The sequence below is a fragment of the Psittacula echo genome, assembly GCF_963264785.1.
Source record: "Psittacula echo genome assembly, chromosome: 10".
Classification (NCBI taxonomy): Eukaryota; Metazoa; Chordata; class Aves; order Psittaciformes; family Psittacidae; genus Psittacula; species Psittacula echo.
The window spans coordinates 21,156,227-21,177,438 of NC_137741.1; the positions used below are offsets into that span (position 1 = coordinate 21,156,227).

Genomic DNA, 21,212 nt, shown 5'->3' on the forward strand with positions numbered 1-21,212 from the left:
ATCATTTAAGCCAGCAGCTCTCTTGATTCGGATGTGTTTTAAGCAGAAATTAGAATTTATATTGCACGGTGTCAGAAAGCTCTTAGCATTTATAAATGCTCACTGCTGCACGTTAAAAATCCTGGTTCGTAATTCCCACTCTGGGTCTTGTGAGGCACTTTTCAATCATTTCTCTCCGCTAATTTTGGTGTCACCCTCATTTCTTTTTAAAAGATTCATTTTGAGCAAATTTGTAAATGGCCCTGATGTGTTCTACAATTTAGTCAATTACTGTTTCAGCCTGCAAACCTCCCGGGAAACGGAACATACATGGCCTGAAGGTAGGAATTTCAATAATTGTTTCAGTAAAGTTAGATGGATTTGTAATGCTGTGTTCCACTTATTGAAATGTCAAATAAAACTGCACTTTCTTCAGCTCTGACAAGCAGATTTTTTTTTTCCCCCTTTAATTTTTTTGTTGGTGCGGGTGGGGAAGGATTCATCTGCCGAGTGTTGGCTGCAGGAGCTGTGTATACAGTTTTATTAAGAACGGAATTGCCTTTCTTGTTGTTTTTAACCTCTGCTAATAAGTGCCTAGATTTTAATGCTCAGTTTATCAACTAACGTCTGCCTGTACTTCAAAGCATTAAAAAAAAACCCCAATGTATTAATTTGATTTCAGTCATTTATCTAAGCATGGAAAGCACAGCAATGAAATTCTTTTAGGTGGTTTGATTCACTCAGGTGTGCTTATTGCTTCTGTAATCATACCCATTTTGAAATGCAGAAGACTACAGGTATATGAACTGATTGTTCAGCTTTTAAAATGAGAAGAAACGGTGGGCATATCCCTTTTTTTGTATTATTTAACTAAGCCTTTAGAATGTAAAGACTATATAGTGTGGTCCAGGAATTCTATAGCCTGCTAACCTACATAGAGGCGAATCCTCAACCACCGGCAAGCCTAGCAACAAGCTAATTAACCTTCAGAGTGAAATGAGAAATTCATGGCAAATTACAGGTTAATTAGAATAGTGTCCTCTGAACACAACTGACTGATCAAGATCCTTTCCCTGCCTGCAGGTAAATACTCGAGCAGGGGCTGCTAATAATAGCAGCTCGGCCGTCTCAGATTCCCTTCCAAGCAATAGGTAAGAGTCAAGAACGGGAGCATATGGTTTGTTTTCTTTGCTTTTATTAAAACAAAATGGAGCCTTGTGTGCAGAGGTACCAAGAATAAGCTTGATGTTGTATAACTTTTTCAATATGACTACCGGGCACGCAGGAGTGGAGTGGGGAAGGTGAAATTGCCTTGATTCATGGATCTTGTTAGACTTGAACTGCTGGTTCTTCACAAGTATTTTCTGCTGAAGGAAATAAGTCTTTGCTGATGTTTCAGGTGGCTTTGTCCTTCATAAAGCATTGAAATACTGTTTGTGGGTGAGCTGATTTGGTTTACTTGATCTAATAATCGCTGTCTGTGGCAAGGTCTGTGTGTTTAGGTCTTTGTTACTTACCTCACTCTAGGATTCTTGATTTAAAATTTGATACCAAATTCAGTGGGTTTAGTGTGGGGTGAGATATTTGAAAAACCTGAGCAGTTTAAGTGCCCTGTTTCATACAGTTTCAGCAAAGTTTGGGAGTCTGCCTCCCTTATCTTTCTTTTTAGATTCCACTTCTAATTTGAAACCCCATATTAAGATATTAAAATGCAAGGGAACGCATTTTCTTTTTTCCTAGAGATCTATTCTTAAATACTGGACCATGAATTCCCTGTCACTACGTGAGCAGTTGCAGGCAGTCATTGTACTCAATCTGATGTTAAAACAAATAAACAGAAAAAACCCTTGTATATTCTTACAAGGGAATAAGAAAAGTCTGACTCTGTCTTCTTCATATGAGAGCATATTTGAAAGTGGGATAGAAATCCCTGGAGGTCCCTTTCAGCCTGTATTATTCTGTTACTCTAATAAGCATGTAATACTACATGTATCTGTGCATCAGCACACTGCTCCCTTCTCTCTTAGAGCATTTTGCAGAAGGAAATGGCCAGAGATGACCATGACCAAAGACCCATCATACTGCTTTAGACCTGCTCAGGCATTGGGGTGTTGGTAACCACTGTGTCAGACACCACGAAGTGCTGCAGTGGTGGGACAGTCCCACAAACCCCAGCTTCATGTGGTGGGAGTGATGTGATGTGGTTACCCATTGACGAGGAGGATGCCGCCCCACATGGTTGGAAGCAGTGCTGATGTAGTCCTGCTATTGGTAGCCCCCTTCAACTACCGCTAGAACCAGTTTTGATGCTCCCTTTAGTGGCTTTGCAAATTGTAGAAGTAAAAAAAGAAAGCCAACACCCTGTGTCAGTCTCCTCTGGCAAAGTTTGCCCCATCCCTTGGGGAAGATCCTAACCAACACTCTTTAAAGGCTGTAAATCGGAATGTCTCTATGAACTGCAGCCCTCCTCCCAATCTGTCACACTGCTGAACTAAATAAAGCTGCTTTCTGTTGCTGTTGTGCTTTTACTTTCAGTACTTCCTGTACTTTGAGCTTGTTCTTGAAGTGCATTGAAAATGAGGCTTCTAGAAGATTCTTGTCACCTTATTTGGTGGTTAATTGCCATTCCTTTTCCGAAACCTTCTGCACTACGAGTTTGGTTTTTGAAGTAATTGAAAGTCTCTCTTTGTTTCATGTTCACAAATTGTTAGTCATGAAAGATGACAAGATCAACTTATGTTTCCTTGGAAAACTTAATTTTGCTTTAAAGTAGTCGTGGGAACAAGAGGCCTATTAAAGAACAAAGCCACCAAATACGAAATCTGTGTTTTCACTGTTCTTGTTAATAATGATCTGTGATCAAGACACGTGCACATGCCTTTCAAGAATATATTATTTTGTACTTTTTAACTTCAGTAATAAGAGCAGAATGTCTCTTTGAGATTAAGTTTTGCAGACATATTGCTACCCAGGCAGGTTGTTGTGTTGAATGAACAAGGGACAGAGTTTGTCAGGAAAAGGAGGTGAAGCAGTATTTTGCAAGTGAGTGGAAGCAGTTTGAAGCCATTAATAGTTTTACCTATAAAACACAGATGGCCGATAGTTGTGGTTTGTTAAAGTTCTACTAGAAAAAAATATATGGGTCATTTTAAGTAATGTAAGACCACTGACAGAGGAGTAGTTTCTCTTGATATGGGAGGACTGCAGCAGCAAGCTGACCTGGAATGGATGCACAAAAGGGTGGATTGAGATGAGCTCTTAGGCAGAAGCTCTTCCCTGTGAGGGTGCTGAGGCACTGGCCCAGGGTGCCCAGAGGAGCTGTGGCTGCCCCGTCCCTGGCAGTGTTCAAGGCCAGGTTGGACACAGGGGCTTGGAGCAAGCTGCTCCAGGGGAAGGGGTCCCTGCCTGTGGCAAGGGGTTGGAACTGGGTGAGCTTCAAGATATCTTCCAGCACAAACTGTTCTAGGATTCTGTGATATGACTCTGTGGCAATCTGGCCTCATCCCTCTGAATTTAGGCGTATCCCTAAGATGCCTAAATCAGGACTTAGCTGCCTACACACCATGCTCCAGTCTATGGTCAGTTGATGTAGTGAGGCCACATCGACAGCATACAGCTCTGCTGCAGATTTATAGAAATTACTGAGGGATAATGCCTTTAGGAGTTTTAAAACAAGATGGGGCACCTGAAAACTAGATGTGAATCTGATTTTCATGTTGTTTCTCGAAACTTAGAGTGTGTGAGGGTATGTGTTTGTTGGGTTTTTTTCTTTGAACTGGCATACAATAGGTTGTATCTCACAGGGCAGTACAGGCAGGTATCTAAAACAGTTTGTAAAGGTGAGAATACATGGAGGTTTTAAAACGTTCATTGCTTTCCATGTGTGCTGCCTGTAGTTCGAGAAGTAGCTATACTGACCATCAGTCAGCATTGCTCACATTAAGCCTACTCAGAATATGTAACTGTGAACTTAACCTGACAGCTTGTGGTTTCTCATGCTTTCACTTCATTTTATAGAGTGAAATGGCACAGTCATTTAAAATAATTGCCTCTCTCTTATTTTCAGCTTAAAAAAGTCTTCTGCAGAGCTGAAGAAAATACTTGCAAATGGCCAGGTAGGTGCATTGAATTGAGCTTGGGCCACATGCACGTCTCGTTACTGCCTCATTCTGCAGTGATTGGCACACCTCAAATAGGTGGAGAGATGCTTACTGCTCATTTAGCTGTAATGTGTTCTTTTAATACAGAACTGGAGGGACCATGAAAACCTTCATGATATGAATGAGTTATGTGTCCTGATTTGCTTTGATTGGCATGGCAATTTGCTTCCCATTTCTCAAAATGTGCTAATCAGATTTGGCTCCAAATAGATTGAAGTACCTCACACATGTTGTGCTGCTGCCACAATTTCAGGGAAGAAAGTTAATCAATTTTGAATAACTAAGTCAACCGCTCACTTCAAATGACCTTTGTGGGTTTTAGGGCAGTTGATACTTAAATATTTAGCAGGTTCTTGCAAGGAACTGCTCTCTACTATTTGCAGTCACCTTATGTTGTGGCTTCTTAGAAAACCTGAAACGCAACCTAAAGCAAAACAAACTCCAGAGTTGTGGAAAGCTGTCGTGTTACTGCTTCTCCTGCTCTGAACATTCAGATTCTGGCACCCAGAAGTAAAAGGTTTAATGTAACAATTGATGGAGAAATGGATGTCCTGGACAAACATTTCATACCAATTTTGAGCTGAATGTATGGCCAGGCTTGTGGTAGTATAATGATATTAAATATGTACTGTTAAATTAAACTACCTTTAAAAGAACCTTAGATTCTTCAGCAGCACCAACATAAATATATTTTAATGTTTGTCATAGTGAAAGCCCTTTGATAGCCTTGGAGGCAGCACCTGTCCATTGCGATCAAGCTTGCCTATTAGGCTCTATTGACTGAGACATCTGTGTCACTGCAAATAAAAGACTCTTATTGATTTTCTTAACTGCTGTTCACTTCCCCTCCATGTTTCGAAGGCTGAAATCTTAATTATCTCAGATGCGTATTCAGTGCCTTCACACAATGACCTCTCCAAGCCTCATTGGCATTTCATGAATCAAGTAGTTGTAGTTGAGCGTGTCAAGAAGATAAAGGCTGGTCTTCATGCTTGTCCTTCAGTATCACCTGTAACATTGTGGTCTAATAGATGAGGGTGCCCCTCTAAAATGTGAGCCGAGCAGCCCAGTGCTGCAGTCTTGCCTGTTTGGCACTGAATCCTTTGAATACAGCTTGGAAATGTATTTTAAAGCCTGATGTGCAGACTGAGTTTAATATTCACAGGGGCCTACCAGGTAGATTTGTTCATGTTTCAAAATTATACCTATGCAGTGTGTTTCTCTGGATAAATTAACATCCTGTAAATACCAGCAGCATGCTTCTGAACCTTGAAAATCAAGTTGATAATTACTCCAATCTTACTAATAGTTTTTGAAGTAGAATTACGGACTGTGAGTAAAAGCTATCTTTTTGTGATTGAGTCCATAAGCTGAATTTGGCATTTTATTTGTTCTCAGCAGTAGAAATGAGTATTTTCTGTGCCTTGCAATAGATTTACAGATTTCTTTCCTGCATAGTAGAACTGTAGAAAGACATAAAGGAACCAAAGCTCTTACTATGATATTTAAAAATGTTACTTAAACCCATTTAAAAAGAAAAAGAAAAGACAAAGTAAGTTTTAACCCTACCTTTCAGTCCCCCTGCTCTGGCAGGAGCTGCACTGCTTTCTGTTGAGAGAAGATGCTTTTCGTTATGCTGCATTGTGTTCTGCAGAATTTGGTCACAGCTCCGTAACTGGAGATAGGTTTCTAGTTGTAACTTTAACTTTTTCTCCTTTTAGGGGGTTAAGTCACACTCATCATTACTTAAGTATGGGTTGGGTTATTATTTTTTATTATTTTTTGGCAGTTTCTGCTTTCAGGCATTCATAATGATATTCCTCTAGTAGTTTCCATTTAGGTTTAATAAGGAATTCATATTAATCATTAAAAGAAGGGGACACGATTCTTCAAGATAATCAAATATTGACAAGTTAGAAATAGCTTTCTGCCTAGGTTCATTGATATAGGTGATGTGATATAAATATTTATTTCTTTTCTGTCACTCAGAGTAAATGCCACCAATTGATTCAGCATTGATATAGTGTCAACAGTTCATAAGAAACATTTGACTGGCTTGTGTTTTCCGATTAGTCTCTGCTCTATAAAGTGGGATTTACTAAATCTCTTCAATTGTCTGCTCATAGAGTGTGACTGCTTTCTGAAACCATTATTGCTTCGATTCGTAAAGCAAAGGTATGGCTATAGGACTTTGCTTCTGTCAGGCCTCTACATATAAAATAAGGATTAATTGAGCATTTTGGTTTTAATGATTTACAAGAGATAGACACTGATTTCTTTCAAAACCAGCAGGTATAAGCAAGGCATGTTTTGTTTGCTGATCCGTAATTGAAGTCTCTTTCACTTTGTCATTAATTCTGTTACTATTGGCATCCAATCAAACTTGGGTTTGCAGGTTTAATATTCCAGCCCTTCCTGTTGAGTTCATTGTTATTATGTTATCATTTTATGATTGAGAATCCAGTTTTCCCAGTAAAATAAATAAATCACCACATGTTTTTGGCATCTTTATTTGAGCCAGTAAATCACGCTTTATCTCTCTATCGGTTGCTGGCAGATACTTGCTCCACCCCAGGCTTCCTATTTCACCCTGGGTTTCTGGTTGCTCTTTGTGCATAGAGACAAGAAATGGTGCTGGGCTGGCAGCGGGTGCAAACAGTGCAGTGGCAGAGGATGGAGCTGCTCCTATCACTGTCTTTTAGGGACTGAGGTGAAGAAAAGAACTCCTTTTACCAGTTAGCAAAAAGCAGGAGAAAAAGAGAATGCATTTTATGTCTCTGGTTCTGCTCAATTTGTTGCTTATAGCTTGTGTAACTGCAAAAAAAATTCTTCCCCCTCGCCCCCCCAAGAAGCAAAGATAAAAGTTCATGGCTTTATGTATTCATTTAATTTCTCTTAAGAGTTATGTTTAGAAGAACATTGCTGGAAATATAGCGAAAAGATGTTTGTTGTTACCTCAAAGACTGGAGAATTAAAGTCCTCCAGCTTAGAAGAGCAGGACTCCTTAAACCCAGTGTGTGCTTTAAATTAATGAGTACTGCAGTCTGAGAGAGATGATTTTTAGGATCCAGTATAGATTCTTCACGTAGTTTAAAACCTATTCAGGAGCTATTGTTCCTCATGAGGTGCCTTTTTTTTTCCTCCTTTTTATTTGCATTTTCTGATGGATGCAATAAGTAAGATAGCTTTCACGACTAAACCTTGATACTTGAATGGGCTATTTCATACCCCCTTAAGATTATCTGGCCCCAGGTTTAACTACAAATAGGTGATAATTTAGAGTCAACTTCTGCTTTGAGGTATTTTGGAGTTTTTCAGAATTTGGAGGTTCTACCCTTGCTGGAAGAAATGCAGAGTATTTCCTGTGAGAAACAAGGATGCTATTTATTCAGGTAGTGAAAGGGAGGAGAACAGATTTTGGAGTTCAGCGTTTATGTCTTTAGTACCTATTATTTAAAATCAATTAATATTCCATTTTTTGTTCCTAAGACTTGCTGAGTATTGACTCTTTAGTGCATTTTACCTTGTTATCATCACTTACTTGTTCCAGTCGAAGGAAGGTTCCTCTTCTCTTCACTGACATCATATGAAAGGGGATGCTTAAACATGGCTTAGTAACTTAAGGGCACATGTCCCCATTGAATATAAAAGCTGTTTCAGAAGATGGATAAATACAGGTAGTTGGCTTACGGTGAGCTGTCACCATGTGGTACTTGAAATCACTGATTTGAAGCTATTTCAGATGTGCTTATGTGATCTCTAATCACATCAGTGATAGCAGAGCAGACATGTCATTAGGGGGGTTGATGCCTTTTAACACAAAAATGACAATTTTTAAGCAGCCATGCCAACTCATGTGGAATGTTTAACTTAGTATCCCACAAAATACAAATAGTTACTAGAAATGAGTTAATGCTTCATAGGAAAATCTCTTCTAATATGGGATTTGCCCAATCCTGTGCAACTTCAGGCAGAGAGGGATATCTCTTTGAAATAGAAAATGCATACATCCCAGAATTCATTCTGATGATACCTTTCTTTTCAAGCATACATGTGCACTCAAAAATGTCTTCAGTGACCTTTCTTTAATAGGTGGGAAATCAGAATAACTGTATTCGTACAGGAGAAGGTTGAACTGTAGTTTTACATTTGAATTGCTCATTCAGCGCTACAGTAAGCTTTTCTAAAAGCAATATCAGAAAGATCACAAATTCCAGCATTTGCAATGTATGGTGCTTGTATTGGCTTCTGGTGAAGATCTGAGTATATCTGTATGTCTGGAGAGTTGTTCTGGTGAACAGAAAGATCGAGGCAAGCAATTAGTTGTGTATTTCAAGGAAAATCATCTTTGTTGGATAGCACATCAAGACTCTTGTTTTCCAAAGATTTGCCTTTGTTAAAACGTAGATAAATGAAGCACTGTGAAGCTTTCCTAGTGCCAGAACTGTCACTCAATTAGTATCAGTTATGCTGATTCCAGAATAAATCATCAAGTTTTTGAGCCATACTTAAGATGACAGTTTCCTGGTGGATTGTTTCCATTCACCTCCAACTTTGGCTTTGGTTATGTGCTGTTCTGGAGACCCTTTTCCTATCAGTATCTGTGACCTGACCCTCTTGAGCTATATTATATCATTCCATTTTGACACCTTTTATCAAACTTTAATGAAATGACCCAGGCAAACAAATTGTCATTAAACTTTCCATCACTTTGTCCCTTGGTATCGTCTTTTATAAATTGGACAGCAAATGTTGTATTGATCTTCTCGTTCTTGCAGCTGAACTTGAAATGACCCAGACTGCTTGTTGTTTATGGCCTAGAGTTGCTTTTCCTTGACATTTCCATCCACAGCATGACATCTCTTTTGTTTTTCTTTCTTTCTTGTGGAGATGAATGAACAAGACATACGGTATCGAGACATCCTCGGTCATGGCAATGGAGGCACAGTCTACAAGTGAGTGTTGAATTTCACTTCAAATTGTTGAAAATGGAATTTAAAAGTGCCTTTTTTTTTTGTTACCCTTATATTTGTATTGAGATGTAGGTGGGCAGTGCTGCTGTGAAGAAAAGATTTAAAATACGTTCTTAACAGGAACTTCTTAAGAATCCTCTTTCCATATTTACAAGGTATCTGCTCTTGGGTGCCATGAGGGCTGGTGCATTTTTATTATCTTTTTAATACTTAGCTTTGAATCCCTCCTGGGTAACAAGTTAATGGTTCACAAGTGGAACTTGAAATGTCCTGAAGCATAATGAATTGCCTTCAGTATTTGCAATGCCATTATTCTTGCTGCTTTACCACGCCCTTTGCTAGCCCAGTACTGAGAATGACACCAGTGGGATGTGATGACACCGCTGCTCTGCCTTTCTCTAGCAATTCCAAATTAGTAAATAACCCCTTTTGCTGCTGCAGTGACTTCCCTCCCTCACAAGCAGCTTCACACATAGGCTGATGAATACATTAAATGATAAACTCCCCCAAATTTTGGTAGTGAAGCTTATACCCTGCAGCCAGTATTAATTTTAATATTGTAAAGATTATAATAGCAGAGATATAGTTTTCTCGACAGGAAAGTCTTTCTCATGCATAGTGCAAAGTTTAAACTACATAATGTAATATCTGGTACTTAATAGTCTGCAGTGGTGTATGAAAAATATTCCACTAGGAATTAAGAAATCCATACTTCGTAAGAAAGCCCTGAGGGAGTAATAAAGGTTTCCTCCAGAGAGCTATTTACCATATACAGTAACCCAGCATCCCATTATGATTTTGTTTATACCTTAGACATTTTAGCTTTGAGATTAGCATTTTTTTAAGATGTTTTAAAAGCCATGGTGCATTTAGTGTAGTTTCTAATTGGCTGCCAACATGGCAAAACGACTCTCCTTGCAGAAGGTTTAATGAAAATGGACTTCCAGAACCTTAAAGGAACAAATCCAGTCTTTGAATGGACTCGTCAGAAATCAGGTTAGCCCTGTAGATGGAACATAGTTCAGACATCTCATTGATGTTCTCTTGTAGAAAGGTGTTGCTAGACCAAGAAACTTGCAGAAACAGTATTGTTATCTTACTTACAGTTTAGTAGTTGAAATAAAGTAAAATCGAGTAATAATGATAGTAATGAAAAGGAGAGAGGAGTAAAACCCAAGGGTTAAAAACCCAAGCAATGCACAATACAATTGCTCCCCACCTACTGAATGATGCCCAGCCTGTCCCAGAGCAGCAACCAGTGGCTTCTGGCCAGATCCCCCCAGTTTCTATACTGAGCATGGCATTCTGTGCTATGGAATATCCAACTGCATAGATAGTAGGAAAGATTTGAGAGAGGGTGTTAAACTTTACAGCTCAGTCAGTGACTTCTTGTTTGCTGACCTGGAGGAGGTTGCTTCCCTTCCCTGTTTGCCGGGGGTGGAAGTAGGTGGAAGAAGTGTTGCAAAGATGGGCCTCGGGCTCTGGTCCCTACGGAAAGCACTTGAAGCACAGTTAGGAACAAGGAATGTCCCATGAAGTGAGGGAGCCTTTATGTGTCATCGTTACCCAGTTCTGGGTCACTTTCTTTGTTAGCTGAAATAAGGAGCTAGCAATGCGAAACCATGAGCAGCGTAAGAATGGCCATGCCAAGTCATACAAAAGTCTCTCGCCTTCATTGTCTGTCTGATAGTGGCCAAAGTCTAAGGAATGTAAACCAAGGGAAGTGAATGTGGACTCTGCTAATGGGATTGCACTGAGGATCGGCTGAATTTAATGTCTCTCAGCTTGTCTCTGCCCTACTCACAAGGAACATTCCATGCTTGCTGTGTGTGCTTAGTACATGCAGTGACAGAGCACTGCTAGATGCAGAAGGTGGTACAAAAATATAAATACATTATATATAAAATACCTTGGAACAGTCATAGAATCATGGAATGGTTTGTGTTGGAAGGGACCTTAAAGCTCATCCAGCTCCAACCCCCTGCCGTGGGGCAGGGACGCCTTCCACTAGACCAGGTTGCTCCAGCCTGGCCACCAATCACCCCATTGTAAAAGGCAACCTGTTCTCTTTGCCAAAGGAGTAGCTGAGCCACGCAAGCCAAGAAGAAACTGCAAAATGGAATACTTACAGGTAGCTGGATTGCAGTAGTCATAGATAGCAGCCCACATATATTTTATTTCAGTAAATCAATGAACATTTGTCAAATAAAATGAATTGCGAACGTTTGGCTGTTTTCCTCTTGCGGCAGACCATGCTGTCGGCTCGGTGCAGAAGAGCCTGTGTGTAGTGTGTATTATTGATCTGAGCCTAAAGAATGAGCGTGGCTATGTGGTATCTTTTTTCCCCTTTCTTTCTAGCTCTTTATACTAAGTCATATCCATTATGGCAATGATATATTATCAGCATTGAGCAAACAAGAGAGCGTGTCGCAGGTCGCTGAGCAAAAATCTTGAGCCTCTCTTTCCACGTGAATTAACTACTATTGAAATAGTTTATTGAGATTGAAGTATTGATCACTTTTCACGCTAACCCTGGCTTAAGGGGGGAGAGGGGAGGTGGTTTTGTTCTCTTTGGAAGACGTTATGTTTAGTTAGAAAATGTATTTCATTTATTTGGGTTCTTTACAGCTGCAGCTGTTTCATTGCTTGGAGAAGAGGTATCTTAGCTTCATTTTTATGACAGTATAATTATACTTTCGAAATACACTTGATTACTGTGTGTAGCAAAATTGTTTCAGTATATTGGCTCGGCCAGTATTGCTATACAAACAACTTTTCAGTCAATTGAGTCTGGTAAAAAATCAATACTTTATAGCAATATTTCCAGTGAGAACTTGCTGAATCTCAATGTTTTCCCTGCTCTAAAGAGAGAGGATTGTGTAGTTGTTTGACTTCCTGTTTTCCCTTACCTTTTGATAAGCTCTTTTCTTGTTTAAGGAGTGATAACAATTATGGGGTTAGATATGGCAAAGCTAGTTAATTACCCAATTCGGTGAATATTTGGAAACTCTCAGTCGCTGTTACGTCATGGAGATCCGCACCTTTCCTGACAAGAGGGCCCTAAGACTGCTCCACTGGTAGATGTACGAGCTTCCAGCTCTGCAGCAGGCTTTCTCATTGTTATCAGCTATCTTATAAGATAGTTATAGAAGCTGGTAGGATGGTGACTGTACAGTTAGGGTTGCTTCCCAGCAGCAGAACACCTCTGTATAGCAGTGCATCTATTGTATTTACTTAAGTTGCTATTTTGGAAGAATCATTCACTGCTAGGTCCAAAAGACATTGAAATATGTGCTGCTGTGCTGCATCTTCTAGCACCATCATTGATTGCAGAGCTCTGAGAGGCTGTTTCTATGAGGTTGCTTCTCTTCAGTGAAAGAAGGTTAACATTTTGGTTTGTAAGGGGATGTATAGGCTTTGCCAGCCAGTCTCTGGAGTAGCTACATTAAATCATTTAGATGCCAAATCCTCAGTTGTATATACTTTGAACTTAAGTACTACAAAGTAGAGGCAAATTATTACTCTCTGAAGTCTCTCTCACATGGCATATCTGTAGTATCACTGTTTCCTTCTGCATGTCTGGGATTCTTTTGAAATGTGCATTGTGTATGGTTTGTAGATCTTTGGGTTCTGTTAGAGGAGTCTCCAGCAGCAGAAAGCTATAACCCTCCATATAGTGAAATAAACATAAAGTCCCAATGATACCCTAATTAATTTGTGAAGTTACCAAGTATCTGGGATAGAGAGGGAAGGAAAGGGGGAATCGGTTACTATCTTAGCAAAATGCTGCTAAACCAGACGGCTTCACTTTCACTTGAGTAATTGGGAGAGAAGTGGCTGTTGATGATGTCCCACCCAGCAGAATTGTATAGCAGGGAAATACGGATAAGTGCAGAAGCTTAATTTGTTTGAGCAATTTACTGGAGCAATTCTGCTCTTCAGTTCAGTTGTACATTCCAGCATATGCCCGTTTTCTTATTCTCTATCTCAACCAACCTTGGGGTGCCCCATTAGCACATTAAACATAGTGCATGGCAAGACAGCTGGGAAGTTGCTATCTCCTGCAAGACAGGCTGCAAATGGCGCCTGCCAGTGTATTGCATATCCTTGAACATCAGCAGGGAAAAGCATTGTCAATTCTGGAGTGGGGAAACAGGAGGAGATTTAGCTGTGTTGGAGAGTAAGGGAAGTGATACAGTGCCTAACAGGGTCTATGAGAGCTGGAGAGGGGCTTTGGACAAGGGCCTGTAGGAACAGGCCAAGGGGAATGGCTTTAACCTGCCAGAGGGGAGACTGAGCTGAGCTCTTAGGCAGAAGCTCTTCCCTGTGAGGGTGCTGAGGCACTGGCCCAGGGTGCCCAGAGAAGCTGTGGCTGCCCCATCCCTGGCAGTGTTCAAGGCCAGGTTGGATACAGCGGCTTGGAGCAAGCTGCTCCAGTGGAAGGGGTCCCTGCCCGTGGCAGGTTCTCACTACATTTCATGCACATTGCTTGTCCCAGCCTGGCGCTTGGTGCAGCTCTGACGAAAGGAGGTACAGGCAGGTTCAGTGTTTTGTGTGGTGTTAAAACAAATCTGTGGCCATTTGAAGTCTGAAAATGGCATCTCCCTGCATTCCTGTGGTGCAGTTGAGGCATTTTTCCATTATTTCCCTTCCCAGACTACCTTCGTTTTCTGTTTCTCTTGTTTTGTTTTATTTTTAGTCACACTGCAAAGCGTTAGAACAATAATAGCTGGAGTAAGTCAGAAATACTCCCCCAAATTTCTGCATATTATCATTGCAGTTTAAACAAGACTGACCAGTGATTGCTGTTCACTTGTTTCTTTTGACCCTGGCTATCACTTGCCTGCCTCATAAAATCTGTTATGCACAAAAGTGCATAAAATGAAGATAAAGTACCTCCTTCAAGTCTGACAAAACCCATTCCTTTGCAGAATGGGAGCTGCAGTGAAAGTAAATAAATGAATGGACAGCAATCACAGCCTAGTTGATGAAACTGTTCAATTAAAGCACAGGCATTTACATGGTGTAATTTCCCTAAATTGCCAATGAGCCCCTTTAGACACAACCAGTGTTCAAATTGATTTCAGCATTGATTTTGGCTGAAGCTGATAAATTTCTGCTTGTTAGTTAAAGTAATTTTGCAGAAGACTTTGTAGTGCAGTATTGAAGTGTTCATTTAGCTGATGGTTAAAAGAGGAGTTATTTACAGAGGGTTCTACTGTTGTTCTGAGATGGGACAATTCCCCGGTCATCTTTTTACTTTTAATTTTTAAGCTTCAGTATACAATCAATATGTTATTGAAGCTGATTAAAATGTATCCAGCCAGCTGCCTATGGCTGCTTAATTAGAAACGGGATGATTCTTAAATTAAAGTTGTTCTGTTTGTGTTGCATGCCCATAGCCTGGGAGATGAAGCAAATAGCAACCTTGAAAACTTGAGTTTGCTCTTGTTACCAATGAGTGGTGTGGGAGCGTAGGGCAGCTCTCATTGCAGCTTCCCCAGTGTGGGCAAGAGCATCTGTTTCTTGGTAACAAATAATACTCCATGTAGTAGAGAGTTGGTGAAATTTGCCACCAAGCTTATAGGCACTGGCTCTTCCCCAGCATTGAATACTTGTTTGAATCAGGGTTTTGCCCTTGGAAGTGAATGTGAGATGATAGGGGGCAGAAGAACGTGTATGTATGTAGGAATCCTTTCTTGACATTATGCTGCCAGTGGTGTGTTTCAGACTGTCTCCTTAATCTCTGCTTGATGTCTGTGAAGAGCAGTGGCTGTAACAGCACCAGCAAGGTTGACATTGATTTTTCCATGTCTTTTCACCTCAGATTCTCAGAACGCTAAAAATGAACCACTCAGATATCCAGTGACCATCATAAGGCTCAGCCAGCCGTACCCAGCTCTGACATACAACCACCCTCCCGTACGTCACCACAGCTGCTTTAGTGGTGATGGCAAGAAGCAATATAAGAGGAGCAATGCCAGACTTTTTCTAGCATGTTGCTCATCATGATGTTATCTCGTTGCAGTCCAGTAATGGATGGAACAGTGTAACTAACCTCATGGTGTTTGTGCTCTCAGCCTTGCTCCTGCAAGCTTTCTACTGGAAACTGAACCATGATTAAAAGAAAACACTCTTTCTGCTATTACAGGGAATACCTAGAAAGCGTTTGCTTCTTGACACAGTTCTATTTTCTACCACTGGTCCATACTGAATTACTCAACAGCTCTGTTTTTCCTTAATAGTTGTTATGCTGTGAGTGTCATGAACCCATCTCTCGTGAGCAAATGGTTTGATAATGCAGAATATCCAGCTTTAGGTCTTGCTGTGGAGACATGTGGCATCTAAATTGCCATCATCATAGGATGTGATGTACTTTATGGTTCATTCTGTTGCTTCAAGTTTCTTCCTAGAACTCTGATGGGTTTACTTTGTCCTGGCTTTGTCAAATAGTGCATGGCTATGTCAGTCTAAACAGAAGTCTAAAAAGACTGCTCTGCTGTCTTCTGCCCTTTGAGCTAGTTTAAAGCCAGCAGCTGAAACACATGACTGTGCCTGCATCAGATCTGGATTGGTCCTGTGGCAGTGAGTGACCTGGTGTTGGTGATGGTTAGACGGGGCTTGGAGCAACCTGCTCTAGTGGAAGGTGTCCCTGCCTGTGGTAGGGGGTTGGAACTGCATGAGCTTTAAGGGCCCATCCAACCCAAACCATTCCATGACTCTATGGTGGCACCATAGCCTCATCAAGCAGTGTCGAGGTGAAGCCTTCTCCATCTGTAGTCCTTTCTGTACAGGTCTCTCTATAAGGAATGGAGTCTGAACTGCAATAGGATGGGTACAAGAAGAAAGTCTTGTAATCCAGTTTTGATTGACCCTGGAAGTTTGGCTGCAGTGGAGAAGGAAGACTCATGTAAGAGGTAACAGATGGAAGTAGTAGGTTACAGCATGCAAGAGGTGAGGGGTTCATTGTGCTTTGGCTCGGATGGCAAAGCCGCCTCTTTCCCACAGCGATGGGTTAAGTGAGACATTTTGCTTATTGCCATTTTCCTTATGCAGCTTTTAGTGCCAGTGTTGCTCTTCTGAAAAGTTTCAAATTCAGATGCAAGTATTTTTGTGTGTGTTTTCTCATTCAACAACAAATCATTTTGCAATCAGTACTCAAGCATCTGTAATGGGGCTTTAGATGGAGGGGAGGTTGGTGTAGATTGCTGTTTGAACTAGCACAGACCCCATCAAAGCTCCTTTTTACAACTGCTGTGCACTTTGGATTTCCTGTTTTAACAGCCAGAGAGTCAGGCTAATGTGTTTGTCTATTGCAGAAGGCAACAACTGTCAAAGTGTTTATTTCCTAGAAACAATTTGAATCTGTTTCTTTAGATGGCCATCAGAGTATGTGACAATTCTATCATCAGAATGCCAGACTGACCAGGAGCATGACAGACAGTGGCAGTACTTGGAAAAAAGAGGAGGAAAAATAGGGGAAAATGAACAGTAAACCAAATCTGTGGGTGATTTGCTGTGTGGAGTTTGCAGCTGGCACGTCGCTCTGCAATGCATGGCACTTAGAGGATTGTATTCATCTTGCACAGCACTGGCGCAGTCATTTTACTCTAGGTTATTTCGCACAGGGCAGGAAAATGCTTAGTTTGACTTCATTGATGCCCTTACATCTGAAGGTGCTGCTTGCTACAACCAAAGCTTTTTGTGTTAGCTTTTAAACTCGAATAAGAAATGTGGGACTTCTGGGTGCATGTTCATTTCTGGTAGGAAATGCTGTGACTTTTTGTGTGTGTTATTCTATGTACTGAGTGAGGAGGATATCTGGGGGACAGTTCATCAGTGCAGTGCTGTGGGTGAGCTGATACAGATACAGGGAAACAGGGCAATATTTGTGGTTCTCGTCAAGTGAAATGATGTCTTGATGATGTTTTAAACAGTTGTGTAATGAATACATACCAAGGTGTGAAGCAGGGAGAAATGTGGCTAGGAGAATGGACCTGAAATATTTACTCTTAGTTTTACTTTGTAGCCTCAGGTTGCCACCTTGGGAAATTGAGAGTGGGGCTTTCAGCGCAGGGCTGGACAAAGCCACAGCTGAGCTCATCCCCTGCTATGGTCCCACTTCAAGAGGGAGGTTGGATTAGATGGTGTGGTGGTGCAACCACCCTTTCATCTCCTAGAACTGCTGTTAACAGAATGACATGCCAACACTTGAGAGCCGGGAGAGCCACAGCATGTCTGAGTTTGTGGCATCAGCCATAAGTACCTCTGGTATCTCTGTGAGAGGGGAGTTGTGTCCCTGGGTCCTGCAGTCACACCGCTAACACAGCAGTACTGTCAGTACATCATTTTGTCATATTTGCTGACATTGGTTATATTTCTATAACAGGAGGAGACTGAGTCATTGGCATAGCAGACGGGTCATGGCTTTCCCTTGGCAAGGAATATCTTATTGATTAGAAATTGTTTCTGTGGCTATCAGGGGGGAGGAAATAGAAAAATATATCCTGGTGTCCAGCATGAACAGATGGGAAGACAGATCTTGAGTGTGGTAGCCTGCTGCAGGCTCCTTCAGTGCCTTTCTGCACCAGCATTAGCAGCATGATATAATAACTTCCATGAATTTTTGCTTCTAAATAGAGACTGTGTTTGCTTGGAGTATCTCAATAGTAAACTCAGATTTTAGTAAGAAGTTGTTATATTTGTTAGGAAAGGCAGTTTGAGAAAGCACTGGGATCTTTGCATGCCCAGTCCATGCTCCTGATGTGACCGTCCTGAAGTCACTCATATGTGAGCAAATGCTTTACAATTAAAAATCAAGAAACAAACTGACAATTGCTGTTTCTCTTGAGTGCTTCTCATGTGAAACCTGAAGTTAGTTCTTTGCTTACCCTAGAAGGAATTATACTGCAATCACAGCGAGTAGTGCAGCTCCCCACTGTGCTCTTAGGTAAAATTCCTCACAGGGAGAATATAAAATTGTTAAGTCTTAGCAAGTTGAAAGAGGGAGAATGTTTTTGTTTGACGTCTGAGCTGTTTATTAAGCAGCCTGTGCATGTTCTGTTTGCTTGGGTTGGTTTGTTTTACTTCTGAACTGATCACAAACTCACCATATACAGTATATGGAATTGTTAGCATTCAATATTGAGATGGGTTGTGGTTTATTCCGTAAAGAGGTTTGAGGCAAAGCATCTTACATTTCTGCTCTGGTTTTCTTTGCAGCGGAGCTCAGGGAGAACAAAGCAGGCAATATAAAATTCACTTACCTTTTTCTGCCTTTCCTTTTTGAAACAGAAACCAGCTGCTCTGCCGCTTTCATTGTTTAATTTGCTTTCTTTTAGAAACACATCTTATATACAGTGCGGGGAGGGGGAGAGATGCCGAGGAGCTGGCAGTTCCCCCAAAGCCCTATTCTAGTTTTCCATGATATTGATTTCTGGAACACAAGGGATGCACATGCCATACTCCACAGTCCATCACAAGTTTTTCTGGCTTAGCTGGAGGGCTTTGTTCAAGCAGAGCACATGCTTGCTCCCACCCTGCCTTTTTCATTCCCTAAAATAACCCAGCTCTTGCCACAGAGCTGGGCAAGCTGCCTTTGCAGCGCTCCCTCAGGGGCCCTCTCCATTTTCAGAGCAGAAGAGACAAAGTTCTGCTAAAGGACTTGGCTCGCATAGGTCCCTTCAGGGCTTTAAATATCTGGGGATATGGTTAATAGTCAAGGTTAATAAAATATTTGACACAACTGTGCCAGTCTTGCTTAGAAGCTGTTCCTTGTAATGGATGGAGTGGGCTCAGAATAATGAACTCTAGTGGGAATGGGTAGGATTTGAATTTCTTTTCCCCAGTGGAGAGGTTTCAGAGTACATGGTGGTTGAAGTCTGCCCGTCCTCTCATACAGTGTGTGGAGGCTTTAAACCAACCCCTCCACATCACATGCTGTGTGTGCGCCCTAGGAGAACTTTCCAAAGGAGATGTTGGCCACTTCCTCCATCCCACATTAGCACAGTGTACCAGGGCAAGGGGGGAGGAAGGTCCCCCAAAACTCACTTTTTCCCCATCTCCCAGCTTTTTTGCTCCATTTTCCCCCCCCTCTTTGAGCTCTTGCAACACTTTCTCCCACACTGCCTTTCTCGCTGGAATGTATTTTATTCCTGAGGAGGACTCGCTGCGCTCCTTCCTCCATCCTCCCTGCAGATTTCTTCCTCCTTTTGTGCAACCTGTAAACATTTTGTTGGGTGAGTTACTACTCGGAGTTATTAAACCTTGGTTTTAATTAAACAGCAGTCCCTTATCTAGAGAGGGAAGAGGAAATGCGCGTCAGAACCTGCTTCCTGCACTTGGCAGAGCGCAGCAGCGTTTCAATGATAACTTTTTAAGTAGTTGACTTTGGCATCGAGTGTTCAAAAGTACTTTTTAAACTTCTGGTTGCAGAAGCTGTCTCTGATGTGGTGCAATTTCACCTTCGCAATATATGATTTATAGCCACTGATCTAATAATCTGATAGAGCTTTTGCTGGTTTTCTGCAGTGAGTCAAAAGCAAACTCCAACAAAAAAGAGAGGGGCAGAATGAACTTGTTTTCTCAGAGCTGGTTTATGCAAGGAACAAAATGTCAGAACAGTGTTTTCCTTGAATATTTTGCATTTCCATCCGTTTAATTCCTGCTCTTTACATTTGTCTTCAAGTAGTTCAGCAGCTGTTTAGCAACTGTTTTCACTCCTCTATAACACCCACTTGTCTTTATGGTTAGGCACTGCTCAAATGCATTCTAGCAAGAGAAACTGGAACTGTTTATTAGGTGACACCACTTGCCTACCATCCTGGAAGACTTTTAAGCCTGTGTTCACTGAAATGTGCAGTGAAATGTGTTGCTGAGGAACCTTTTGCATTTTGCTGCTTTGCTTCATCCGGTGATCTGGTTCTACAGGATGAGTTTATTTGATTCCTTCTGAAGGTGTCACTGGGACTGCGAGAGGTGACACTTGGGGTGAGACTTCACATTACTTTATGAATATTAGTTTAATCTCCTCATAGACACCCACAGACTAACTCGTGGTTGTGGTATGCACAGCAAGTAGGTTCTTCATGCTGCAGACCTTCTGTGGGATTATTTCAGTGCATCCTTGTCGTGGTTTAAGCCCCGGCTGTAAATTAGAACCACGCAGTCTACTTCCCCCCCCCCCCACTCCCCAGAGGGATGGGGAGGAGAATCAAAAGAATGCAGCTCCCACGGGTTGAGATAAGAACAGTTTAATAACTAAGGTATAACACAAATCACTACTGCTACCACTAATAGTAATAATGATAAAGGAAATAACAAGGAAGAGAATACAACCGCTCACCGACCGGTACCTCACCCCCACCCTGCCATGATCCAGCCCTTCCGGGGACTCTCCATTCTACATCCTGGGCATGACGTGCTATGGTATGGAATACCTCTTTGGCTAGTTTGGGTCAGGTGTCCTGTCCCTGCTTCCTCCTGGCTTCCCCTCCTCCCTGGCAGAGCATGAGACTCACAAAGTCCTTGGTCAGGGTAAACATTCTGACCCACAACTGAAAACATCAGCTTTATCAGTATTATTCCCAGGTCTAAAGTCAAAACACAGTGCTGCACCAGTAGAAAAAAATGACTGCTACTGCTAAACCAGGACAATCCTTCTGAAGCTACATAAAAGTACTAAGTCTTCAGGCTTTCACTGTGCTGATTGTAACCAAAATGATCATTTCCAACTTCGAATTGTATGTAATATCTGACAAAACCGTTTTCCCTACCCACTCATTGGAACAGGTAATTACTGTGGCAACTACAGACTAATTTGAAGTGTTAGCTGTTAATTAAAGCACTACAGAGGTGTACGGTTGTCTTTTGGTGTAACCAAAGCTCCTATTCAAACTTCATTAATCACTTTACAGTTATTGTGTTGGGAAAGGTCAGGACAACCGAGATGCCAGATCAGCCTGGAGTAAACAAATTCCTTTCCTCCCAGGTAGCATGGCTTCTGCAGAGCCACTGGCCATGCTGCACCCATGGGCATGGCATCTCCTTTGTGATCCAGTGCTCAGCCATAATTAAATGTTAAATGGGTCCTGTCAGTGCT

The 21,212-nt window shown here is 41.4% G+C and overlaps 1 protein-coding gene across 2 annotated transcripts in view; it reads left to right on the forward strand.

Moving 5' to 3' along the window:
• Positions 1–21,212, forward strand: part of MAP2K5 (mitogen-activated protein kinase kinase 5) — a 122,532-nt gene that overhangs the window by 19,688 nt on the left and 81,632 nt on the right. For both annotated transcript variants that reach the window (XM_080626543.1, XM_080626544.1), the window contains exons 5-8: positions 280–320; positions 1,063–1,130; positions 4,046–4,094; positions 9,030–9,094. In XM_080626543.1, coding sequence (XP_080482669.1) covers positions 280–320; positions 1,063–1,130; positions 4,046–4,094; positions 9,030–9,094 — 223 coding nt within the window. The remainder of the gene's footprint in view (positions 1–279; positions 321–1,062; positions 1,131–4,045; positions 4,095–9,029; positions 9,095–21,212) is intronic.